This window comes from Musa acuminata, chromosome BXJ2-1 (assembly GCF_036884655.1).
Source record: "Musa acuminata AAA Group cultivar baxijiao chromosome BXJ2-1, Cavendish_Baxijiao_AAA, whole genome shotgun sequence".
In the NCBI taxonomy this organism is placed as follows: domain Eukaryota; kingdom Viridiplantae; phylum Streptophyta; class Magnoliopsida; order Zingiberales; family Musaceae; genus Musa; species Musa acuminata.
The window spans coordinates 2844471-2869722 of NC_088338.1; the positions used below are offsets into that span (position 1 = coordinate 2844471).

At 39.4% G+C, this 25252-nt stretch overlaps 3 protein-coding genes across 6 annotated transcripts; 2 read left to right on the plus strand and 1 right to left on the minus strand.

Moving 5' to 3' along the window:
• Window positions 1-1619: 1619 nt before the first annotated feature.
• On the plus strand, window positions 1620-16412 carry LOC135598430 (U-box domain-containing protein 4-like). Of its 3 annotated transcripts, XM_065092207.1 has the most exons (6): window positions 2009-2026; window positions 3567-3663; window positions 3883-4163; window positions 7490-7606; window positions 7738-9777; window positions 16129-16412. In XM_065092207.1, exons 1-6 carry the CDS (start codon window positions 2024-2026, stop codon window positions 16186-16188), a joined length of 2598 nt encoding a protein of 865 aa, XP_064948279.1. In that variant the 5' UTR covers window positions 2009-2023; the 3' UTR covers window positions 16189-16412. The 3 variants fall into 3 exon arrangements, with proteins under 3 accessions (XP_064948281.1, XP_064948280.1, XP_064948279.1); XM_065092209.1 differs by lacking the exons at window positions 2009-2026; window positions 3567-3663 and adding an exon at window positions 1620-1780; XM_065092208.1 differs by lacking the exon at window positions 3567-3663 and having other exon boundaries at window positions 1790-2026.
• Window positions 16413-16624: 212 nt separating this feature from the next.
• On the minus strand, window positions 16625-18471 carry LOC135598431 (probable pectinesterase 53). The gene is made up of 5 exons (XM_065092211.1): window positions 18044-18471; window positions 17763-17952; window positions 17492-17698; window positions 17089-17324; window positions 16625-17012 (listed from the first exon to the last, which is right to left on the minus strand). The coding sequence occupies exons 1-5, from the start codon at window positions 18400-18402 to the stop codon at window positions 16865-16867; spliced, it is 1140 nt and encodes a 379-aa protein (XP_064948283.1). The 5' UTR covers window positions 18403-18471; the 3' UTR covers window positions 16625-16864.
• Window positions 18472-20447: 1976 nt separating this feature from the next.
• LOC135598006 (uncharacterized) lies at window positions 20448-23366 on the plus strand. 2 transcript variants are annotated; one of them, XM_065091531.1, is made up of 3 exons: window positions 20448-20602; window positions 20962-21150; window positions 23105-23366. In XM_065091531.1, exons 2-3 carry the CDS (start codon window positions 20969-20971, stop codon window positions 23289-23291), a joined length of 369 nt encoding a protein of 122 aa, XP_064947603.1. In that variant the 5' UTR covers window positions 20448-20602; window positions 20962-20968; the 3' UTR covers window positions 23292-23366. The 2 variants fall into 2 exon arrangements, with proteins under 2 accessions (XP_064947603.1, XP_064947605.1); XM_065091533.1 differs by lacking the exon at window positions 20448-20602 and adding an exon at window positions 20616-20743.
• Window positions 23367-25252: the final 1886 nt, after the last annotated feature.

Below are 25252 nucleotides of genomic sequence, written 5' to 3' on the forward strand. Positions count from 1 at the left end.
TGGGTATGGATTATACTTTATCATGTCAACTTGCAGATTCCTATTTGATGTACGAGTTCTTTTGTTTGTAAACCATAAGATATTGACTTGTATTGACTTATATTAATGCTGGAGTAACTCTTTAAACTCCGAAGACCTTGAGCTTCTGCTGAGTTGGACTGCAGGAGTTCTGGTCTCCCCTACCGTTTCTTTATTTTATCCGGTTCTATACCCTCAAGTTTATTGGGAATTCACCGTTCTTCCCACAGTTTTCTCCCCGGATAAGAGGCGCGGCCGAGAGGATGTCACGTCAGATAATTGCATCCGAATTGACTTCACCGGTTAGGATTGAGTCACTACGGGGATATTTGATGGTACGGATGCCCAACGTACGAAGTACGAGCGGGATGGATGTTTGCTGTCCCCACCTTCCTCTTTGAGCGTTCCCATCGTCGCGATTTAGTCGGCCTAAATTATCCGGGCCTTGTGGGACTCCGCCGCTCGACACGTTTCGGCCGCAGCACGAGCGACGGTTAATTGCTACGTCGAGCCGGAGGCGTGCATAAGTGCCTGCATGTCGCCACGCCATTTGTTGATCCTCCTCATTAAATGTCGATTCGTCGCCTCTCCTTATTTCCTCCCTCTCGGTAGTCGAATCCGATCCCCCGTCGGAACCCGTCGTCCTCGGCCGCGCAAGAGATAAAGTGCTCTGCCGTCACTGTGGCATCGGGCGCGTCTGCGGTGTCGACGAGCGTCGCGGACGACCGTGGGGCGGCGCGGGGAGATGGAGGATGTCGTCGTGGCGTCGGGTTCATAGCCCTCGCGTGCGAGCGATTGGCGGCGGCGAGGCACCGTAGGGATCAGGTTAGATCTCGCACGTGCGGATCTTAGGCAACGGTGATACCCACGCACACCACCCCCCCTCCCGGAAATCATCGAATCTCTGATCCACAAGATTGACAACGTGACAGGTACTGAGACTCTATGCTAATAAGGTAATCCACAGGATTGACCAACACGACACCAATCAAATATATCACGTTAAAGCTAAGTTATTTTATCAACCTCGACAATTTGACATATAATTCCATTCCATGGCTCAATATAGCCAAGCATCCAAACATAATTATTGTTCGACAATAACCACCATATCGGTTCAAATGATTACCTAACACATTATATAAGCCCCCAACTATATTGTAGATGGATATTTTTGTCAAATAAGTCGCTGAATAAAATTTTCTAAGGTCACAGGTTGAATGCTCGAGTTCAAGACTTCTGGCTATGACAAATGTCAAAGTAAAACCTTACTGGATTTGAATGCTTTTTATTTTTCGAACAATCATAATTTTTTTAACTACTATAAATTTGAGTGTAACATATATCCCGTCAGAAAATAAGACTAATTTACTATTGTAAATATTCATTTAGAAAATGGACCGTAGGAGTACATAAAAACATGAAATACCAAAAGTATCTCCAATCTATGTGGTATCGTAAATTTTTTTTAAATTATATTAATGAGAGTTTGGCTACCTTTTATATATATATATATATATATATATATAGAGGTTGTCTACAGAGTTATTGGGAATTGTGATTGCAGGAAGTATAATTATAGTTATAATATCAGCGAATCTATTGGAGACTTGGTCTGCAAGTGGACTTGCAGGGATTGGAAACCCAGCGTGTCAAATAACGACAACCCCTCCCCTCGTGCCTTCTGCTGCTCCGCGGCGCTCCGCCCTCTGCGTCCGCGAACGCGACCGCCGCTGCTGCCCGATACCCAGGCTGCACGGAGGTGAGTCCCTCTCCTGCTTCACCTCTCCCTCCTCTTCCCCCTCTTCTCCGCAGCCGGACCCAGGCCGGATCTGTGCTGATCTCCCCCCTCCCTTAGATTTCCCCTTTCTTCCGCTCGCCTCTCCCTCCCTCCTCGAATAGAGCCTCAGATCCGCAAACAAACATTTCTTCCATTCGATCCACATGCTTGCCCTTCTTCAGATTGGCACAGTTACTTCTGTGATATCATGCTTGGATTCAGGACATGGTAATTAATTTTGACTACGCTGTGATTAATTTTAGATCCTCATAGAACTATCTCTGTTGTTTTGATGATCCCATGTCTAAATAGTAATCATTCTGTACTATATCTAAGCAAAGTTATGTGGTTTAGGTCATAATTACGGGTTTCAGATAGGATTTGAAGAGTCTTCGGTAGTAGTAACCCTAGAAAACTTCTTCCCCCATCTTGTTGTCCTGGTTAAATGTAGCATTGAGATGGACACAACCATATCATGTCACATTTGACCTACACAACTTTACGGTTTAAAACCGAAGCTCCCTTTTTTCATCAACATTGTGGCTACTATGATAACTATGGCTGAACATTACCATACGAGCAGCTTGCCTAGGGATGGAGATTAGGCTACCATGCGCACCTCCTCTTTCCAGGGCTCATAACATGAAAAAACTCTTACCTTCTAGGACCGTTCTGGATATTGCTCTCTGATTCTTGAAATAAACCATCAATCCATTTTCATTGGATCAGTGCATATGTTGAATGAGAAGGTATTATCATGTTGGTAGCACAAAGTGAGGGCTCAGAAGGAGTGCAGAGTCATGTGTAGCAATTCTTCATCCAATTCTGGAAGAAAAAACTATAACAATGCTGACACTAGCACTTTAATGTTTAATGCCAGTATGAAGAGATCCTTTAAATTATAACCACTTTTAAATTTACTTTTTTGAGGTTGGTCAAAATCTCCTGTGTGTGTCAAAATGGAAGCTTGCTCTAAATTCAGATATTTATGTATTCTGGTGTCTTTTTTATGTCCAGAATGAAATGTTCGCTAATTTAATTAGCTGATGTAATTAAATTTTTTGTTAGGTTGTAATAGTTTGTAATTATTTGATTGATTATGAAATTGGATATTGGTGAGGTTGGTTTATCTAAGTCGAAAATATTTTTTGAGAACATTCATATGAGGGAATTAACACAAACTTTATGTAGAGGGGCTTTCCAATCGTACTATTTTGATCTTGGTTTTTATATATTCTGGATATCTTGTCTGAATTTCTGATGTGGAACTAACACAGCAAACATGGATCTTATAAATTTTCCATGTGGATATTCAAATCATCCTGCTTATCCACCTATTGTTGGCTCATAATTAACGGTCTTCTAGCTTTTCACAAACTCATTTTATCTAACTGTTAACTGGGTGAATAGTTACTGCTTTTACAATTCCATTTATAAAAGCATTTTATTTTATTGAGAGTAATAATTTAGATCTCCTTGCTCTTGTTCAAAATGTTGTAAATGCCTCTTTCATTCTTATGATTTTCTTTGCTATAGTGTTTGATAACTCATGAGTGTATAGTTACACTTGTTGGTTTAGATGTCCTATTGCACATGGTTAATCATTTGACATACATTGGCAGCACTTTCCTGCCATTCAGACTGTAACCTAATCATATGCTGTATAAACTCCACTATGCTAAGTGCCAACAGATTACAAATATGAGGATACTAATGTTTGAGATTGATCACAAACTGTACCTCGTTATCATTGCTTGTTGTGTGTGAGGTTCTTTCTTCTCAAGCATGGTTTTGCGTTTCGGGGAGTTCTGGGGAGTTTTTGCCATGCGGTCCCTTATCAACATGGAGGTCTTTGCTGTGCCAAGGTTGTGCTGATGTATACATTGGCATATTTTTTATGTTGTGCTGTATTATACTGTATTATGTGTCGTACAATGGCATCATGTTACTAGCTCAGGGTATACTTCTTTTGCTTAGTACATCATCCTGTAGTAGATGTTCTCATCTACTTCAAGATGGGGATACCAATTCTGTTTTAGATCTATTTCTGCTGTGCAGTACAGTTATATTTTGCTTTTTTATAGGTACAATGGAAATATTACTGCTGAAGGCACTGCTTGATAGCATCACAAAGTTTGGTCATGTATCTTCTAGCAGCAATGTAAAGCCTGCGCTGGTTCAAAAATACTGTCAAATAATTGATCAGATCCTCGAGCATTTCAAATCTGTGTGTGATGAAATTGCTGCTTCTGAGATATCATTGGATGAACAGTTGGTCAAGGGGCTGGGAGAACTAGATGCTTTAGCCAATGAAGCTAGGGAACTTGTTATGAGCTGGTATCCAATGATGAGTAAAATCTATTTTGTAAGTTGATGACCTTGTTTTCCAGCATTTATTAGATTGTTCCTGTTGGTCACTTTATGCTTTAAATAAATATTTGATCCTTTTCATTACCATATTCTTTTTCCTGGAGTCATTCATGTTTCATTTAGTTTCACAATCTGTTTGATTGAACTAATCAACATGAAAACCTTTCTTATTGATTATTTGCAACAATAATTTTATGAGAAGTTTTGTGAAGTTTCAGGTTTAAGCATATAAATTTGTCTTGATGGCTGCAGCAAATTAAGATTTATGAATAGAAGTCAGCATTAACCATGCTGCACTTTTGCAGTATGGATGTTTAGGTGCCCACTGAAGAAAGAACTGATGGTATAACTTGCATTTTAATGGAATCAGGTGGTCTTAGAAAGATTATTGTAAAATTGGATCATGATTGTGGAACTTAATGGAGCCTTAGAAAGATGGAGGAGTCTTCTGAATTTTGTTTTGAAGTTCCTAATTGTAACATTGGATTGTGAACTTCTAGAACTTTCAATGCCTATGGAAGCATTCTTTTGCCGTGTAGGATCTAGTTGAAGTTCTTGGCCTACCCCTGCACAAGGTTCATTTAATGCGGTATGGACTGGTTCCTGTGTATATTCCTTCACCTAAAAGAGTTTATAGGTTATGCTTGAGCTAGGCCAAAACCTACGCCTAGCTCAAAGCTCAAAATTTTGCAGATAGATAATTTGACTACATGTATGCTAGTTTGTCTGCAAAGAACTGTTTGCTTAAACACTTTGCTCATTCATTGTTTTCTAGGCACCTTGTCTGCTCATGCTGAGTGCTCTCTTTTTGTTGCTTCTGCTTACCTCTTCATCCTCCATATCTTCCCTCTACTACATTCTTTCTCGTTGTTTGAGTAAGATTGGATTCTTCCATCTAGACCCTTTCCCAGCCTATTCTTGTTGACTATTGCTACCAATTTTCTCTAGAACTGATGTGACCCTGTCACTGTAGCTTCAAACATATAAGTAGTTTCAATCCGGAAATTGCTTTGTGAAGGTTCCAATGTTTGTCCTAGTACCCATCAAACACTTGGGTGCACCAATTAGAATTTTGTAATCTAGGCCCCTTGCTAGTCTATTAGAATAATGATCCTTTATGTATTTGCTGTTATTTCATCAGAAAATGTTGTTGATGACATGTAAAATGTCAATGTTACCAATTGTGATGCCAAATATAGTCATGTTAGAGGATCATTTGATATATCGAATGATATTTGTTGGGGATTCTTGGAACATATTTAGGAAAACACGAAATTTTCTTATATCTTTCTTTTATTCTTTTTCTTTGCAGTTTTACCATTATCCTTATCCGTTAGTGGACTTGGTGTAACAACAATTTGTTGTTGCATGTATTGGGGCATGCAGCACGTGTCTCCCATTGTGTGCATGTTCCCCATGAGTAATTTTTGGGATAACATGGCACCATTCCATTGGATGAAAGATGCTTTAAATGTCTTGTTGGGGCGAGGCTTCGACACTCTCAAATCTCAATTGATATATGCAACTCACTCAATCTCAATTATTTCTTTTCTTTCTTTCAGTAAATATTTTTCTTCAATTTTGCTAGTGTTGGAATGTCTTTAAGGATTCTTAATGATCGTGTGTGCATAGTATTTGTATCTGGTTATATCCTAGGTAATTCCTCGACAACGACTTGCGTGAAGTTGAAGAATACGTGTAGGACATCGTTTATATCCCTTGGGTTCCTTTCTTCAACTTTCTCTTTTAGTTTATTTATAATATGGATATCCTTTTAATAGGAGCTAGATTTGTCTTATTATTCTATCACTTTAGGTTTATTCCACCCGCCTGTTGGATTGTAACAACAAACATATTAAAAATAAAGAAACTAAAAGAGAGAGTTTAAGAAAGAAACCCAGAGGTGGAGGCCCATAAACATTGTTCACTTTAACATTGTTCTAAGCGTGTTTCTTGACCTTCTGTAGGCAATTTGTTGAGGTATCACTTAACATTCAATACAACTATATAATAATCCTCTCTCACACATGATCATAGAAAATCCTTGGAGACATTCCAACACCATCAAAATCAAAGAAAAATATATTATAAGAGAAAGGGAAGAAATAATTGAGTTTGTGCGGAAGAGTAGTAGTAGAAGTATCAATTGGGAAGTGTTGAAGCCTTGCCTAACTCCCTAATGCAAAAAAACCTTTATAGCTTCTTTTGTCTAATAAGATGGTGCCACATCACTTAACGAATCACTTTGATGGAACATACACGGGAGGGGAGGCGCTTCTAGGTCGTGCATCCCATTGTGTACAAGAACAAATTGATATTATACCAAGTCTACTAATGGATAACAATAAGACAAAAATAGTAAAATTACAAAAAAGGGTAAAAGAAAGATACTAGTAAATTTTGTGTTTTCCCTATATATGTTCCAACAGGGAATTGGAAGGTGCACTGCGATTTTTATTCATAGATGATCGTGGGTGTTGCCTCATCGTTCAAAACAATGATTGCATTTTGGGTATCAGACTTGAGCCATCCCATGGTTGGATTGATATGGGTCCGGTTTATGCTGACGTACTAACAGATGGTATATTGGTATGTAACATGGTACAAAGACGGATCGGAGGAGGACAAGGAGTACCGAGACACTCGTGAACTGAGGGGCAGCAACAGGCAGCAAGCAATGGGTGGTAGAGAGTGGTGAGCTGGCGAGCCTGCACTTGTAGGTGGGCAATGTCGCGACTCTTGGATACTCATGACTCATGTCTTCCAAATCCTATGGCTGTTAAAAAAAAACAAACTGGACTCCCTGAAAAAGGATGGTCTGTGTCCCAGTTCACATCTAGACCAGTAAATGTTGGCTGTACAAACTAGTCCGGTTGGTTATGCAATCCTTGACCCAAAACATTATTTTTTTTGTTATGTAAACTTTATATAATAGTTAAGCAAACAAACCTAAGGAATGACCTTTTGAGATTGTATGGCTGTACTCTCCTCTGCTTGTTTTGTTTATTCATATTTGTTGCCAGAAAATTTGTTGTACCCAAGTTACTAGAGATACTTCTGACTTCTCTCTTTGATGCAGTTTACTTTTGCTAGTTTTGTAACTTTTGCATTTTAGTTAGTTTCACATGGTTTTTAATTGTATACCTGCTGTATAGTCCTTTATTCAAACAGCACAATGCACAATCTATGCACACTACTGTATAGTCCCTTATCTTGCTTCCATGTCATTATGGAGAAAAGAGCCTTTTCGTATTGAGGCTGCTGTGGTGGCCAACATCCTCCTGGTTAATTTTATTTTGGACATTGAAACGCTTTCTGCAGGTTCTGCAAATAGAAACAATTGTTATGAAGATTTGTACATCTGCTTTCAGAATATGTCAACTGGTTACTTCTCTGCTTCAATCTCCAATAGATAGTGCCACTGCAAAATGCATAGAGGTAATGAAACACATGATTGTTACCTTGCTTTACAAATCTCCTTTATAAGGTGTATTAAGCTCTTCAGATCATATGCCATGCTTTTTTTGCTGGAATTTATTTAGAAAAGCTGGCTATATAATTGTGCACAGGAAATTGAATACATGAATAAGGAACAGATATCTGTTATCATTGAAAAAGCCATAAGAGATCAAACAGAAAAAGATATGCCTAGATCTGAGCATTTGGATATGATTTCAAACTCTTTGAGCTTGTCATCTAATCAAGAATTGCTTGCGGAGGTTGTTGCACTCGAGAAACTTAAAGTGGAGGTTGGCTGCAGTGAGAACCAGGCAGAAATGGAGAACATTGATCACATGATTGCCCTTATCACTTATATGCATGATTGCCTTGTTAAAGTAAAGCAGTTGCATAGTATTAATGGTGTGCCTATTCCTGCTGACTTCTGCTGCCCACTTTCATTAGAACTGATGTCTGACCCAGTAATTGTGGCTTCCGGTCAAACATATGAGCGGGCTTTCATCTGGAAATGGCTTGATCAAGGTTTCAATGTTTGTCCTAGGACCCGTCAGACACTTGGGCACACCAATTTGATTCCAAATTATACTGTTAAAGCGTTAATTGCTAACTGGTGTGAGTCGAACAACATTAAGCTTCCTGATCCAATGAAGTCCACGAGTTTGAATCTTCATTCTTCTTTCCTTAAGCCCACAGATGCAAATATAAATGACTTTGTAACTCATTCTGCGCATGCCACAAGAAACCATTCAAGGTCTTCAGAATCTCATGCGAGATTGGTGACTTCACAAAGTGACTTGCATGCCTCCAATGGGGTGCACCAAGCGACTTATCTAAATGAGAAGCCTGTATCTTCTCCACATCATTCTTCCTCTGGGTCATTGCCTGTGCAAATTGCAAATGGATCTGAGGCAAATGTTCCAAGATTGTCTCTAGAAAGTGCTGAAGGCAACAACGAATCTAGCATGGATCAGAGGCTTGTGAGTTCCAGCAACCAAACTGTCAACCAACCAAAACAGGATTCAGAGCCCTTTTCAGCTGCTGAGCAATTTCCAGGACATAACTGGACTGACTCTGCTTCACTGGCCGTTTCAAGTATTAACCATCTTCAAGGACCTGAGGATGCTAATTTGGTTTCACGGGTTTCAAGTGATCTGACACATTGCAGCAGTGATGCCATGGGAGAAATTGCACAGGACAGTGCCTCCTCCACTTCCCAAAGAGAATCTGAGTTCCCATCAGCATTGGAGGATGCTCGTTTTAGAAGCCAAAGTCTTTGGCGACGACCATCTGCGCCTCGTATCATTTCTTCTCAGTTCATGGATTCTAGGCCTGATATATCAGGTGTTGAAGCTCAAGTTCGTAAGCTGATTGAGGATTTGAAGAGTGAATCCCTGGATCTGCAGATAACCGCCACAGCAGAACTGCGCCTTCTTGCCAAACACAACATGGAAAACAGGATTGTGATTGCAAACTGTGGAGTTATTAGCTTGTTGGTTGACCTGCTTCATTCAACAGAGTCCAAGATTCAAGAAAATGCTGTAACAGCCCTTTTAAATTTGTCAATAAATGACAACAATAAGATTGCCATTGCAAATGCTGGTGCAGTAGATCCTCTGATTTATGTGCTTGAGACAGGCAACTCTGAGGCAAAAGAGAATTCGGCAGCAACATTATTTAGCCTTTCAGTAATTGAAGAAAATAAGGTTCGCATTGGCCGGTCTCGTGCTATCAAACCATTGGTAGAATTATTAGCAAATGGGACTCCTCGAGGAAAGAAAGATGCAGCAACAGCATTATTTAATCTGTCAATATTTCATGAAAACAAGTTACGGATTGTGCAGGCTGGAGCTGTGAGACACTTAGTGGAACTGATGGATCCAGCAGCTGGTATGGTTGACAAGGCTGTGGCTGTTTTGGCAAACCTTGCAACAATACCAGAAGGGAGAAATGCGATTGGTCAAGCTGGTGGCATCCCAGTACTTGTGGAGGTTGTTGAATTGGGGTCTGCACGAGGAAAAGAAAATGCTGCTGCAGCTTTGCTTCAGTTATGTACGAATAGTGGTAGATTTTGTAGTCTAGTTCTTCAAGAAGGTGCTGTGCCCCCACTGGTAGCGTTGTCACAGTCTGGCACTCCACGAGCTAAAGAGAAGGTATTGTCATTTTTATTCTGTTTCTTTGTCTGCATTTGTAAAAAAATCTGTTAGTGTTTGGTGCTCTTGCTTTGAATATAATAAAATTTATCAATTTTAGATTTGTAAGTCAGATATCAGTTCTTCGGTGTAGGTTTTCGTTATTTGTGCTTGTGTACAAAGTTGATACAAATCTGATGTAGGACAACAATGTTTTTTTTTTTGTTTTAGTAAAAGTGGAGGAGAAAGATAATGATAAGAAATAATAGAAAATAAAAATAATAACTATGAGCCTTGCTCTGACTTGGTAGCCTTTTATGTAGAACTGAAATCCTCAGTCAAGATTCATAATCTTCAATCAAAATCTAAATATAATTTTCTCCATTTTTTCGTATTTACTTTCTTTTTTTCTCTCAGAGTAAAACTAAAATTCCTCTAAAATAGTCAAGTTTGTTTAGACAAGAAATGATTAAGAATGACACCATATTATTTATTTCCACTATATAGGAACTTGTCCCAAGGTCATATGCATAAAATATGGACCGACTTTGATGATTAAACATCTTGGCTAAACCAGAACTTTTGATATCAAATCTGATGAAGAATAGAAGGAAAGAGTGTAAGAAAAAGATGATGAAGAATTTTTTTATAATAGAAGAATCGAAGGAAGGAGTGAAAGAAAAATATTATAATGAAAAGATAATAAAAAACAAAAATGATAACTATTAGACTCCTCTAGCCCAAGAATGTTGACCGAGACCACGTAATTGTACAATTGGATGATATATGTGGCCTTGAACCACTTATAATGTGGGAAGAGAACTTAAGTTCATTGGTCCATTCTCTGATACACAATTAAAATCATTCTCTTTAATGGATGTCAATCTTTACTTCTTCATTATATTTTTCCAATACTTTTAATTCTCTCATGCTTCTTGAAATGTTTTCCCTTTTTTATAATTATGTATGCTTATGTGTGCTTCAGATCTATAAGTATAGAACAATTAAATGACAATTGGCAGATTTTATGAATTTTGTTAGTACAATCTATACTTATCAACTGGCAATGATTGCTACAGTGGATATCATGCTTCTACTGGTCCAAGGCTAGCTCAACATGTGTTGGTGCTTTGCTTTGCTAGTAAGGTCCTTGTTAATTCCAGCATTTAGGTTGGACATGGTACATTGACAGACATCCATGTACTGTGCTAAGGTCATAATTGTGTGGCATGCTGGGCCTAGGTTTAGATTCAATCAATGTACACCTAAAGCTACCCTTAACAAAGAGGAAGAGTTCCCAGAGAACTGGAAATCTAAGCAAATCGACTCTTACGTAGATTTTGTGTCTTATCATGATCCATTACACTAGTTTTGCTCAAGGTTAATATCCGTGGAGGTTATTGATGGATGAGAGTGATACAAATTAAGTGTTTTCCATCCAAAAATATAGAAAAATTAGTAAGGGATTTGAAGTTGTTAAATTATTTAAAAATCATCTTACTCCTTTAATACCTTTTCAATGACAAGGATTCTAGTTAGAGCAGGCTTCTATTGTAGTTTAGATAATAGTCTCTCATGAGGAACCTTCTCCTGATTTTTATCATTTGCTTTGGCATGATATGTCAGATTGGCAATTATATGCTATTTATTGTAATGTATTCATGAATTGCCCTCTCCATGACCACAAAGAAAAAAACTCTACAATTATTGCAAAAACAGGGAAAGATTTTAGAAAGGTGAATAGAGAGATGAAAAAAATCATCAGCATTTATTGATATTCATGCTACTAATAAAATCATAAGCAAAATAAGAAATTCCTAGTAAGGATTGAATTTGGTAGATAGCAATAAAAGAAATGTATTAAATTGTATGGTTGGGTTAATAATGTTATGAAAGACAAAGTATCATGATCTAACCCGATGGAATAATTGGTCCATTAGCTTGTTGACATTGAACTACTAGCCCAAAATGTTTAAACATAGGTTATTAATAGTAGATTCATCTAGTAAGTTCATTCAAATTTCCACTTTCGATGGGGACTAAACTGGGGTCTTATAATCTCCATTAATAGCATCAAACTCTAGCATTATGTACATGAGGCCCAGCCTAGTGGTGGCTTCATGCCATGACATTCCTTGTGTTATCTTCATGTAGTTTTTTTCTACTCGAGACCTCTAACCATACCGAATACAGGATCAGTTTTCATACTATTTGTTATGATTCAATCTGATGAATAACTAATCCATTAACTTGTTGAGTCTGAACAAAAAATAGCTAAGCCCAAATTAGTAGTAGTAGACTCATCTAATCCTTATAAGGCTAAATCGGGGTATTGCATAAGTGATACTGGATATATTAAGATAACATTGAAGTTTGAGCTTGATTAGGATTAAAATAATTGAATATGGTTTAGACTTTGAGTTTGGTTAAAAATTGAGTTTCAAAATAATGAGACTCTTTATGTGTTTAGCTCTATAAATAAAGGCTGAACCTCCTTTGATATATGTGGTCAAATAATATTGGATAAACAACAGTGAATGAGCTGCAAGGTTCTTCAGGTTCTTTAGCTAATAAAGTTCTTATTTGATACATCAGATCTTTTATGTTATTGTCATATGGGTTTCTTTCTCCTTTATTTTTGATCCATGTCCTCAGCGAATGATATTAGAGCTCAGAGTTGTAGTTAACTTTTGTTGATGACGACGAGCAACAACACAGACGTCATCATGAGATTTCTTTTTATTGATGATATCGAGCGGCAACACAGTTGTCATAATATAACTTTTTGTTGATGATGGTGAGCAGCAACGCAGGCCCCAACATGGAGATTTTGTAGTTGACTTCTCTCAATTATTAGAGAGATAATTATTAGATGTGTAGTGTGACGATGGAAATATGATATTGTTATTAAGATTTACAGAATCTAATTGAAGGCCATCATGTGGCCAGGCTTACAAAGACGATTAAAGAAAAGACCTACATGTCCTGTGCTCATTGCAACGAGTCATTGATGAGATAGTGTTCCTTCGAATTTTAGCAACCAAAACATCACATGATTTTTGGTCCACCCTTCACAAGATTTTCTAAGATTTGACTAAAGTGAAGAAAGTATGTTTGCAACCACTTAGAGTTGAGTTTGAAAGTCCAAGGATGAGTTCAAGTTTATATTCATTTTTTAGAAAGTATTGGGGATCTCCTTGATACTATGGTAGTAGCTATAAATGAAGAAATTTTTTAGGCATCATTAACAAGGTTATGATTGTCACTCCTCATAACTCATTATATCACATATGTTTGAAGCATGAGATGTTGCAACATCCCTATATTGGAGAAAAACTTGGAGTTGAGAACATCGACGTTTTGGGAGTGTTAAAATAGTGTTGAAATTTGAGTTCAGTTAGGATTGGAATATTTGATATAATTTAGAGTTTAAGTTTGGTTAAAAATTGAATAGTAAAGTATTGAGACTTCTTATGAGTTTAGCATGATAAATAGATGCAGAACCATATCAGTTGAAGAAAAAAGCCTAGCAATTCTTTTTATCTACTTTTCCTTTTGACTTGTAATTTCCTACTAGAAAGCAGTGATTTAAATAAGCACTTGGGCAAGCCGAGGCGAGGCCCGAGCGCCTCGTGTGTGCACTAGACGGAACGCTTCAATGAGGCGCCGCTTGGGCACTCGCTCAAACGTAAGCGTTGGGCGCTTCGGGCGAGCGCCCGATTCTATTAGGCGAATCGAATCAGTTTAATGTTGGTTCGGTTCGTAGTTTCTTACCTCAAAACCACGCTTCACGCCCGCACAACCCCGAGGAACCCTAGTGTCGCTTCTATCTTTGCTGTCGACGTTTTCTGCCGCTGCCTTCGTTGCAGACGCAACGAACCAAGCCTTCCCTTATTGTCGACGGATGAGTCCGATGGCCCCCGTAGCTTCCTTCCACTGTTGAGGGAGAGGACCGTAGGTTCCTCCGCCACCATCGGATGCCCTTTGGAGCTTCCGTCGTTGCTGTCGCTGTTGTCCACAGCTTTCATTGCCGTCATCGCTGCTGTCCGCAGCTTCCGTCGTTGCCACTGCTACTGTCCACAACTTACGCCGCTGTCACTACTACTGTCCACAGCTTCGCTCGCTGTCGCTGCTACTGTCCACAGCTTTTGCTATTGTCGCTGCTGTCATTCGCAATGCTGCCACAACTATCTTAAACTAATCCTCCGCCGCTGCTTCTATCTCCCTCTGTTACTGTTAACATTTTTTTCCCCCTTTAACTTTAAATAATATATTGTTAACAGTATATTTTAAATTAATATCATATTTTAATTTAAATAATTATATTTTTAATTATATTATATATTTTTATATTTTAATATTTTACTGAATAATTTTTCTCCCCCTCTAACTTAAGTAATATATTATTAACAGTATATTTTTAATTTAATATTATATTTTTATTTAAATAATTATTTTTAAATTATATTATATTTTTTTATATTTTAATATTTCAGAGCGTCTCGCTTCGCTCGGGCAAGCGCCTAGCACCTCGGGCGTTTTGGGATCTTAGCGCCTAACGTTTTTAAAATCACTGTTAGAAAGCATAAAAAAGAGATCATGAAGCATAAATTCAAATATGGACTATCAATATTCACAGGGATATGTCACATCCTGAAAGGAAGAGATATGATATGACATATAATGTGTTAAACTTCATACACTGTTTTGTATGATGAATGTAATGAGCCTCCCAATATATTGGCAAGAATGAAAATACTTCTAATCACATAATGCTTCAAGAATATAGAGAAGGTAATCATAATCAGATTCTTGATGTATATGTCATATACCAGTCTTGTACATTATAATACAACAACAACAACAACAACATCAGTCTTGTACATTATAATGTCCTGACTATTTGGGTTTAGCTCTGTGGAAAACTTTTCCACCATGAAAGCAATTAAGATTCATGATCACAAGATCTAATATAGTTTTAGCGGTGTAAGTCCTATACATTGTATTATCAACTCAAGAAATTCTTTTAATATGGTATTCAAAAAAATTTATCCTCAATGTATTTGATTTTAGACAACATTTTATTAGATCATTCAAGGAAACATACATCATGTACCTGAAGATGTGACAATGAGCATTTGTATCTGACACATTGGTAGCCTTGAACTTGGGATATGATTTGAAGAGTTCCTGATGTTAATATTGGTAGCTAGAATGTATATGACACTATATGTGGATCATAGATGGATGCAACTTATGGGATGAGTGTGGGACAGATGACATTAATTTCTAATTTGAAGTTTAAAGTTCAAGCAACCAATAATGCCTTAGACATTTGATGGGAATCCATCTGGTGAAGGCTTACTATTTTAAAGTTCTATAGTGTCAATGAGAGGGTTAGACACATGAGATTGAGAGTGGATAAGAATATTGAACAGATGAAATTGGTGTATTGAGTGTTCAAATAATTAGTAGTGTATTAAACATTTTAAAAAATTAGGCTTGCTATCAGAGCCGGAGTGTGATCAGGGTTAGATATATAGCCTTCATGACTGTTAAATTGCCATTTTTCCTGATAGCCATAAAAAGACACTCAGGTACTTACAAATTATCTGATCAAGTAGGTGTGGAAAGCTGATTGAGGCCATAAGGAGACATCCAACACTGGACCTGGAATTTCACATTGTGGATAACTTTTGTAAAAGGGATGATCCAAAAATTTTGCTAAGAATGTAGCAACAGTTTCTTGAATGGCCTTAACACAGTACGTAGCTTGCTTGCTTATGTGTCGCTCTTAGATCATTTTATTTTCTTTGGATTTTTTCATTCAAAAAATTGCAATTTGCTGAAAGGTTTATGGCAAATTTCGAGATCCAAATGTAGGATAAGCTTCTTTGATCTTGCAAGTCACCTGCAGCTTATTGTGATAGTTTGCTTATGGGAGTTTGTAAATGTTGCTTCAATTGCTTTTTGAAATTCCTTCTGTAGGCCACTAGAGTGGTTTAAGGTGGTATTTGTATTGAGAATTAAATAAAATAGTCATCGTACTAATGATTTAATCACATTATCTTTGCCTATAGCAACAAATTTATTTAGGTCAGATTTTTCTACTTCTTGGAGCAAATGCTCCAGACGGCTAGGTTAAGACTTACCTGCGCTGTCTTTTTCATGTTTGATCATGTGCCAAATACATTCTCTTTTCTTTCCTGTCCTCTTACTACTTTAATTCTTGCTGTGGTTTCCGAACAAAGAGGAATTAAGAGAACAGGACACATTGGATCATTTTCTTGCATTGGCTTAATATAATTATATTGTTTAATCAGTAATTCCGGTCCATAACATGAGTCATTTTTTTCTCTCATTTTTCTCCAGGCTCAGGCTCTTCTAAGCTATTTCCGAAACCAACGGCATGGTGGTGCTGGGAGGAGATGATCACCTAGGTTTAGGTTTCTCAGTTCTATGTAATTATCACGACTGTCGTCAGAGTTTCCTAGCATTTTGATGCGTTGAAGATTTGTCGGGTTGTTTTCCTGTATAAAAAAAAAAGACTGATCTGTACAGCGTTCCTCGGCGTCAGTTGATTCTTTTCTCGTTGCAGTATTGCTGTCTGTACGGGTTTATTTCATGTATCACATATAGTGATCTCTTTTCTGTAACATGCGGCTTCCAATTCCATGGAACCTCTTATGCTCTCTCCTGTTCATAGAAAATAGTTGCTGTCCGAAGCACTTTCTCAAAATATATTCCAATGTATACGTAGTTCTGTATATGTCAATTCACTTTATCACTGTGGCATTTGTTCCTCTCTCGAAAACACTTTCTCAATGCTCGATGAAATAGTCGATGAATTAGTAGCGACTCTAAATGGTTGATCCTATATGCGCGTGCTTTGATTGCAAATGTATGTTTGACATGATAAGTATATATGTTTGCTGAATGCATGGAATCACCAATTCATGGCTGAGGTATGTTTGGTGAAACACAAGTGACTTGAGCAACCATTGTTTTATTCGAAGAATCCTAAGAGACGTCTTCTTCTTCTTCTTCTTCTGCTGCTGTATTGTTTTGGACAATCTCAAGGGAAGAAAAGGCAAATGGTGGACGGCATTCACAACTTGACCCACTCGGAGCCGTCGATGAAGCTTAAGGTAATGAAAGGCTTGGCTTCCTCGTCCGTGAGCTCCCTCGACCATGAAACCCTTCCCGCGTAGCTCGCTCCCGGGCCGCTGCACTTGTACTGCCCGTAGAACACAGTCCTGTTGTATCATCACAAATGCTGTGTGAGACTCTGATCGCCTCATCATACAAGTTGTGGTAAGGTAGGGGGCTTACATCTCTCTGTTGGGGTCTCCCCAGTTGTACCATCCTCTGGGGACGATGATGGCGTCCATGTACGTGTAGGCGAAGATGACCCTGGAGAAGGTTCCCCATGCCCGCCCCAGGTAGAGCGCCCCCGACCCCGTCACCTTGCATCTCACGAACGAGAACCCTGTGTCCTCCAAAAGGTTCATCCGGTTCTGCGCCGTGACGGCGCCGTAGTTCCGCGCCACCGCGTGGACACGACATCCCTGCACCAACACGACGACTCAGACACAGACGCAACAGTGCCACAGCACGTGAATCGGGTCTCGCAGCACAAAGCGGCGCTTGTCCCCACGGCGCACTCGCCTCGTGCTGCTACGTGACAAGCGGAAGCTTGCCGTGAACGCATGGTGTGTGCAGATTAGGTTCTGACCTCGTAGAGCGAGAGAGCGTTCCCGAAGATGAAATCCACAGAGCCTTCGATGTAGCAATCCTTGTAGTAATGTCTGCCGAACTGATCGTAGAGCGTGTCTTGTGCCCCCAAAATGTTGCAGCCCACAAATGTCGCCGCGTCCGCGGACACCCTCAGCGCCACCGCCTGCTTCCCCATCGCCCCTGGTGGCGGAACAGGGGTTGTGTTCTGCAACAGCAACAAACAATGAACTCCCCAAAGCTTCATCCTGAAACTGTGTAATTTACTTTACCTTGAAGGTGATGTTCTTTGCCATGAAATAAGGGGCATTGACAGCGAAGGTGGCGGAGTTGAAGGTCCCGATGGGCTGCCCTGTCGGCCCCAGTGTTTCGGCTGTGTCACCCCACTGAACCACCGTCTTATCAGCTCCTGCTCCTTGTATGGTGACGAAGGCTCTCATCGGCGATATCCGCACCTTCTCTCTGTTCCAAGAAATCAACCAGTAAGCGTCGTCATTCCACACATCAGAGCTTGTATGTACGTGTGATGAGGTAGAAAGGGAACGACACTCACGTGTACGTGCCGGCATTGACCTTGATCACAACTCGCACCAAATTGATGAGAGGCAGAGAGTCGACGGCAGCCTGGATCGTCGTGAAGTCTCCGGCCGACGGGTTTTTGTCGACGGTGAGCGCGCGGGAAGAGAAGGCCTCGTTCACTGCCCTGCCGAAGGCACTGTGCCGGAGGCTGCCGACGAACTTGACCCACAGCATGAACTGCTGCTCCGTCAACCCCCCCTGCGTCGAGTTCTCCGGGTACTGCTCCGACGGCGCCCGCGGCGACCGGAGTCCTTTTGTGTGGCAGAGGACACGACCGCTGTCTAATAGAATCAAAAGAATTGTGATGAATGCTACAGCCCGGAATCTGAACATCGTGAGGAAAAGTGGTGGTGGGAATGACTGAGAGATCACGAGCTATTTATTCTACTGGCAACCAAAAAGTAGAGTACTGCTACTTCTATGCATGTACATATTTCTTTAGTGCTTTGTTGACACGATTCCCTTTCTGTGTTTTGGAATTGCCTTTGTTCTGTTGTGGATCGATTCACCTGTTTGTGTTTTCTTTTATGATGATAAGAATGATGTGTGTTCTTCCAAATGCTACTTTTATTTCTTTTGGTTTCTTTCGGTAGTGTTGATGTTGGTTGTTTGCTTCTTCTTGGTCTATTATTTCGTTGTTGCAGCCCGTGATCTCTCTCTCTCTCTCTCTCTCTCTTGCCGAGGACTAAGCTTGTGATTGTCGTCATTTAACCTTTAGGTCTTTGTGGCTCTTAGGTATGTGTGATAAAGGCATGGTTATTTTATAGGATTAATTATAAAAGTAAAATATTTAATCTTATAATTTTATATTTTTTTAATAAAATTTTTATATTAAAAATTTTATAATTATAAAAAATAAAATATTTAATCATATTTATCCTAATATTATCAGTTTCCCTAATGGAAGATACATGTAATAACATGTACATGAATGATACAAAAATGATAGACAAAAAGATAATTTCAACGATGATAACGGACGATGGTGTCATAGATGGTTGTTATGATGGTAGTTGACGAAAACGATGTGGTGGTCGGCCTTACTGATGTCGATCCGAATATGAACGATGAGGAAGAGAAAGCAAAGCGGTGAGACATCTGCGTCGGTGCCAAAGGAGGAAGAGAAGGGAGGTGAGGCATTTGCATTAGCACTGCACTGCTTTGCCTCCTCTTCCTCCTCCAATGCTGCTCTATATTTGTATTGATGTCGGAGGAGAAAGAGGAGGCAAGCAAGACATCTATGTTGCTGACGAGGAGGAGAGAGGAGGTAAATGATGCAGAGCAGTGCGGCACCGAGGCAAATGCAGAGCAACGCTGAAGGAGGAAGAGGAGGTAGAGTGATGCGCGCGTTGATGCATATGCCTCCTCTTCCTCCTCGGATGCCACATCGTAGGCTATCATACTCTCAAATTTTGCTAAGGCAAATGGAGCAATTGGTGCCCTACATCGATCTCTCGTCTTTTCCGATACTTGTGGATTGTGATCTTGCTAATTAATATCTTATCAAGCCCATTCAACGAGACTTCGAATGCTACCCCATTGAATGGGCTTGATGAGGCATTAATCAGTAAAATCATAATCCATAAGTAACAAAAAGGTAAGGGATCGGTGCAAGGCATCGATTGCTCCGTTTGCCTCAACGAATTCTAAGAGGATGACAACATGTGGTGCGACACTAGAGAAGGAAAAGAAGGTAAGTGAGGCATTTGCATCGGTGCGACACAAGTCTACCTCACTTGCCTTCTCATGTGCCATCTCTTCTCATTGTTAGCGATGCAAATGTCTCACTTGCCTCTTCTTCCTCCTCGAGCGCTAACACAGATGAGGAGCAATGCCGAAGGAAGAATAGGAGGTAGAGTGGTATAATGCCGACGTAAATGTCTCACCTCCTTCCTCTTCCTTCTTTGGCACTAACACATGTGTCTCGTTACTCTACCTTCTCTTCCTCATTGTTGTTAATATTTGAATTGACATTGGTGAGATCGATCACCATATCGTTCTCATCGACTATTATCACAATAGCCACCTACGATGTCATTGTCCATTATAACTATTGAAGTTACTTTTTGTCCATAATTTTCATGTATGTGTTATCATGTACTATATCTTTCATCAATAAAATCGATAATAATAGGTTGAATAAGATTAAATATTTAATTTTTATAACTATCATAATTTTAATATAAATTTTTGAAGTGTAGAGATGAAGATACTAAAGAAATCTAACTATAACGAGATAATATGTAATCATTAGTTGAGATATAAGCGAATTGAGGTTGATAACGTGCATGTTCATAAACAATTCATCCTTAAAATAGCTGTGACTATCACATGTAATTAGCGCAAGAGACTACTGTATACACCACAACATGACCTATGTGACTCGCAGAACCCTTACATGTGCCTAAATTTACGAAATTACACAGATGGCACCGATACACAGAAATTACGGACGCCCCGTGCCGGGTTTTCGACGCTTTCGTCTACTGTCCGATCTCTTCCTTGGCCGATAGGGGGGAGGTGGATTTTATCGGTAAATTCCCATCTTCGATTCTTAATCTCTTGATCGAAATGCCTCCAATCTCTAAATGGAGCCGTTTTCCCGTGATTCCTTTCATCTAACGGTTTAGTCGGATCTAGGGTTTGTTTCTCCCTGATATTCTCTCGATCGTCGGTAGGGGTTTCGATCTCGATTGGTTTTTATGCCATTCTCGCTTTGATTATTTTTGGTGTTCTTTTGGTCTGGGTCTGTGAAATATACGTGAGTTTGCACCCTCATGTGCTTCTTGATCTTTTGATCTCCGTGGCTTGCGACGCTTACTTTGCATGATTTAGATGTCGTTCTTGAAATGGATGGTTGACGAAAAGAAAGTGGTTTTGCACTTGTTTTAGTTGGTGGATGGCGTCCAAACTGCATCAGCTTCGATCTAAGGCTGTTCAAGCCTCGGAGTTTGTGGCCAAGAACGGGTGCGCTTACTACAGGGAGCTTTTGGAGAAGAACAAGCAGTATATTGTTCAACCGCCCACCATCGAGAAGTGTCAAGAACTGTCAAAACAGCTGTTTTACACACGTCTTGCAAGGTTTGGCTTTGTATGCATCCTGTGCTGCCTGTTTAGCTGCTTTGTTGAGGCATATGTAGGGGCTTATTCTGTTACTTTCATCAGCATATGAATTAGCCTTCGTGGGTGGCATGGTATTCCACGGCAGAGCTTGTTATCGTGGTTTGGCTTCCTTTGGCTGTTCTTCTGTGCTGAGCAACAGTCATAGTGAAGGGATAAGCCAACATTTGAGGGTTTCCTCTCAAATTGTTTTCTATGGTGTGTATTAGTTAGTGAATATAGTCTCTTTGCATCATTATATTTCTCGTCATAATGACTAAAAATGGACTCCAACGATAAACCCCTTGGACTACAGAAAATAGCCGAAATTCATAGGACAGATAATTTCCTTGGTTGCTTTAGTGTGTAAAATCTTGCCTTGAAATGAAAATACATATTGGAGAATTGAGATGTCACAGAGATAGGAAATTTACCTTGAAGCTGCAGTTAACATTGGAACTTATACATGTAAATAAAGTACGTTAGTCGAAAAAGATCTGTCATTTAAAGCCAAGATCTTAGCTTAGTGGACACACTGCAATGAAAGGTTGTGAGTTATTTAGATTGGTCGAAGGTTATCTTTGTCAGTTGGGTATGGTCGGATCTTCTCCAATCGTCTCTCAAATATGATAAAGTACCTCTCTCAAATTTCACCTGTCTGTCTTGCCTTTGCACACCTACCTTTTTCTTTTCCAACAAGTTGATCTCATAAGGCTCTCATCTAAGCCAGTCATCATTCTCACAAATCAGATAGTTCTCAATTATCCTTCTACTGCAGTAATGAATTTCCTACTCCATCCAGTTTTCAGGTGCAAAAATCATGCAGTATCCAGGATTCATCTGTAGGACATTGGCCAAAATTACATTACCTGGAACACATTTGACGAATGATAGCTGTGCACCAGGACATACATATAGAGTGGCACCAGCCTTAACAATGAAGTTGAACTTTGTCCTAAGCTATTACCAAAGAAATAAGCATGAAATAGATATAAGGACAACAAATTAGTCTCTCATCATTTGCAAATTACTATATTGAAAGAGACTTGTCAATGTTCCAAAAAAAGAACCCATTAAATTGAAATGTGAGGAATTCTATATCAGCCATTGCATTCTTGGTCAGGATTTATCATTCAAATTTAGATAGACACTTCATTTTCCACCAGGATTTCCTTAGGATGAAACCAACTATGAAGTCATCCCATGAAACCTCCGATGATAAATCATTATTTGAGATCCACATTTTTAGTCTAGTGAAAATGTGCTAGTGCCTAATACTGGGAGACAAATTGCGTATATTTGTTTACACTTGAATGTTTGCCTATCTAGAGTGTTTCATTGGATATGCCATAACTTGATATATATACATGCATGCATGCATGCATGTGTGTGAACATTAATGGTATTTTATATATTATATGATTCCTTAACTTTAACTAATTTTACCATGGTTAGAAATGGTTAATCTGTGTTGTGTGTGTGTGTTAAAATTTGTAATGCAAATACTAGGTTATATACTTGCAATCTCCAGGAATTGAAGCAGCAGCTTTCGGTGAGCATTCAAAGACACTTATGTCGTTAGGTTTTTTGTGTTATTTTGCATGAAATTGATTCTAGTTTCCTAGTCGGACTTACTTTCAGAAAACCAAAAGCATCAATACTTGTTTTTCTTTTTTATTTGCTTGGAGAAGTGACTTCAATTTATTCGATGATGTTCCTGTTCAGAGATTGTCTGTTTTGTGTGACATACCTATTTCCTACATTGCACAATCCATAAACCATTCTTTTAGATGTTATCCTGCATGGTTAAAAGGTCTAGTATGATACTGTAAATATTTAATTCTGGTTGGGCCAAGCGCATGTTCAGTTTCTGGAAGAAAAAGAAGTTTAGGCTTAAGAACAATTATGTGTCGATACTAACATCTTGTAATCACAGCATCCCTGGTCGTTATGACTCATTTTGGAAGGAGCTTGACGGAGTGAAGCACATATGGAGAAACAGAAAGGAACTTAAAGTTGAGGATGCTGGCATCGCAGCATTGTTCGGGCTTGAATTATATGCATGGTTCTGTGTTGGTGAGATAGTTGGAAGAGGGTTTACTTTCACTGGCTACTATGTTTAGAACCCCTGGTTATGAAGCAAGTTGACAATATCCCGGTCTAAATTTTTATTGTTGGATGATGAGTTTTTTACCTCATTTTTTATCCTTGCCCATAAATTCATTAATCTGGTGGTCAGCAAGACTAGTGACAGTCCCCAAATAATTTGATGGCTCATTTCTCTCCAGAGTCCACAACTACTCTTGCACTTCTTCATGGCTGTGCAAGAAACACTCTTTTACATGATCAATTTGTATAAAAAAGAGAGCCCACTTACTTCTAAAAACTATTTCAGTGAATCATATCCTTGATTACTATTCTCGTCATTATGGAGAAATCATGTTTTCACTTATTGGATGAATGATAATAATGTCTACTATTTACTTGCTTTTCAGGATCTTGTGTTCATGATATGGCTGTCCGTGGCATGTTTTTGTGCTTTCCTTGTGTTAAAACAATGTGGTGTGGCAGTAGCATGGCATAGATCATTGTTGTTGCCCTAATTTGTTACTAACATGGGTACTCATTTTTGTTCGAGTTCTAACATCCGACTGCTTCTACGGTGCTTACATGAATTGCCCATAAAAGCTCTAGGAGGAGCCTCCAATGGGGTGCCTCACCAAGGTTGACTATGGTAAATAGTTCGTGATCAAATCACTTTCTAAAGTTTGACCTGGATGAGTCTTTTATGATATGGACTTAGAAGCTTTTTAGCTCATTTTACGAGCTAATTATATATTATATTATCTCGTATAAGAGATCTCTTTATCATCTCAGTCCTTAGACTTAAAAAAAATATATAAAAATATCTATAATTGTTAAAGTAAAATATTTAATATCAATTGTCCTATGTTGTCGGTTTTACTGACGAAAGATATAGCACGTGTACGAACGACACAAAAATAATAGACAAAAAGATAATTTCGATGGTATTGGTAGACAGTAGCATTGTGGTTAGTTGTTGTGATGGTGGTCGGCCTTATCAATATTGATGTCTATACGAACATCGACGTCAAAGAGGAAGAGAAGGCAGAGCGATGAGGCATTTGTGTTGATGCTGCATCGCCTTGCCACATTTTCCTCCTTCGGCGTCACTCTACATCTACATCAATGTTGGAGGAGGAAAATGAGGCAAGTGAAACATCTGCATTGGTGTCGCGCTCAAATCCTTGGACAGTCACTTCGTCTAGTGGCACGACATATTCGAGGAAGGGGTGGCAACGATGAGAGAGAGGTTGCAAACGAGCTCGGTAAAGAGGTGCACATGTTTCGAGCTTTTGAACTTTAGCTAGTGTGCGAACGACATGTATGCCCCGACCACAGCGACATGGTTGCTGACCTGCTTCTGGATAAGCTCCACACGCGATTGGAGGGGATTCGATCAGACGACGAAGACTGATTATCGCACAAAATAGAGGCCCAAATAGTACAAATCTGATGGCACGAGAGACAACAAACCCTCGTCCTCCTCCCCGCTCTCCTCTAACACTATGGTGGTGAGGGAGAGTATCAGAAAGATAGCAACAATGAATATGGCGACCGAGACGACGAAGAAATGGTGGAGTGTCGCATTGCAGTTAGCCTTCGGATTAGGAATCATCGTTTTGGCTAAGGTTTCAAGATCAATCGATTGTATCCGCTCTGCCTTACATGCCTCCTCTTTCTCCTTTGGTGTCGATGCAGACGCAAAGCAGCATTGGAGGAAGAAGAGGAGGTTGAGCGGTGCAACGTCAACACAGATGCCTCATCTCCCTCCTCTTCCTTCTCTGGTGTCGATGCAGATGCCTCACCGCTCTGCCTCATCTTCTTCCTCGGCGTCGATGTTCAAATCGAAATCGACATGGTCGACCATCGCATTATTGTAGCCGATCACCACCACAATAGCGACCCTCGGCACCATCGTCCATCACCATCGTTGAAATTATCTTTTTGCCCATTGTTTTTATGTCATTTATGCACGTGCTGTGTTTTTCGTCGGTAAAAT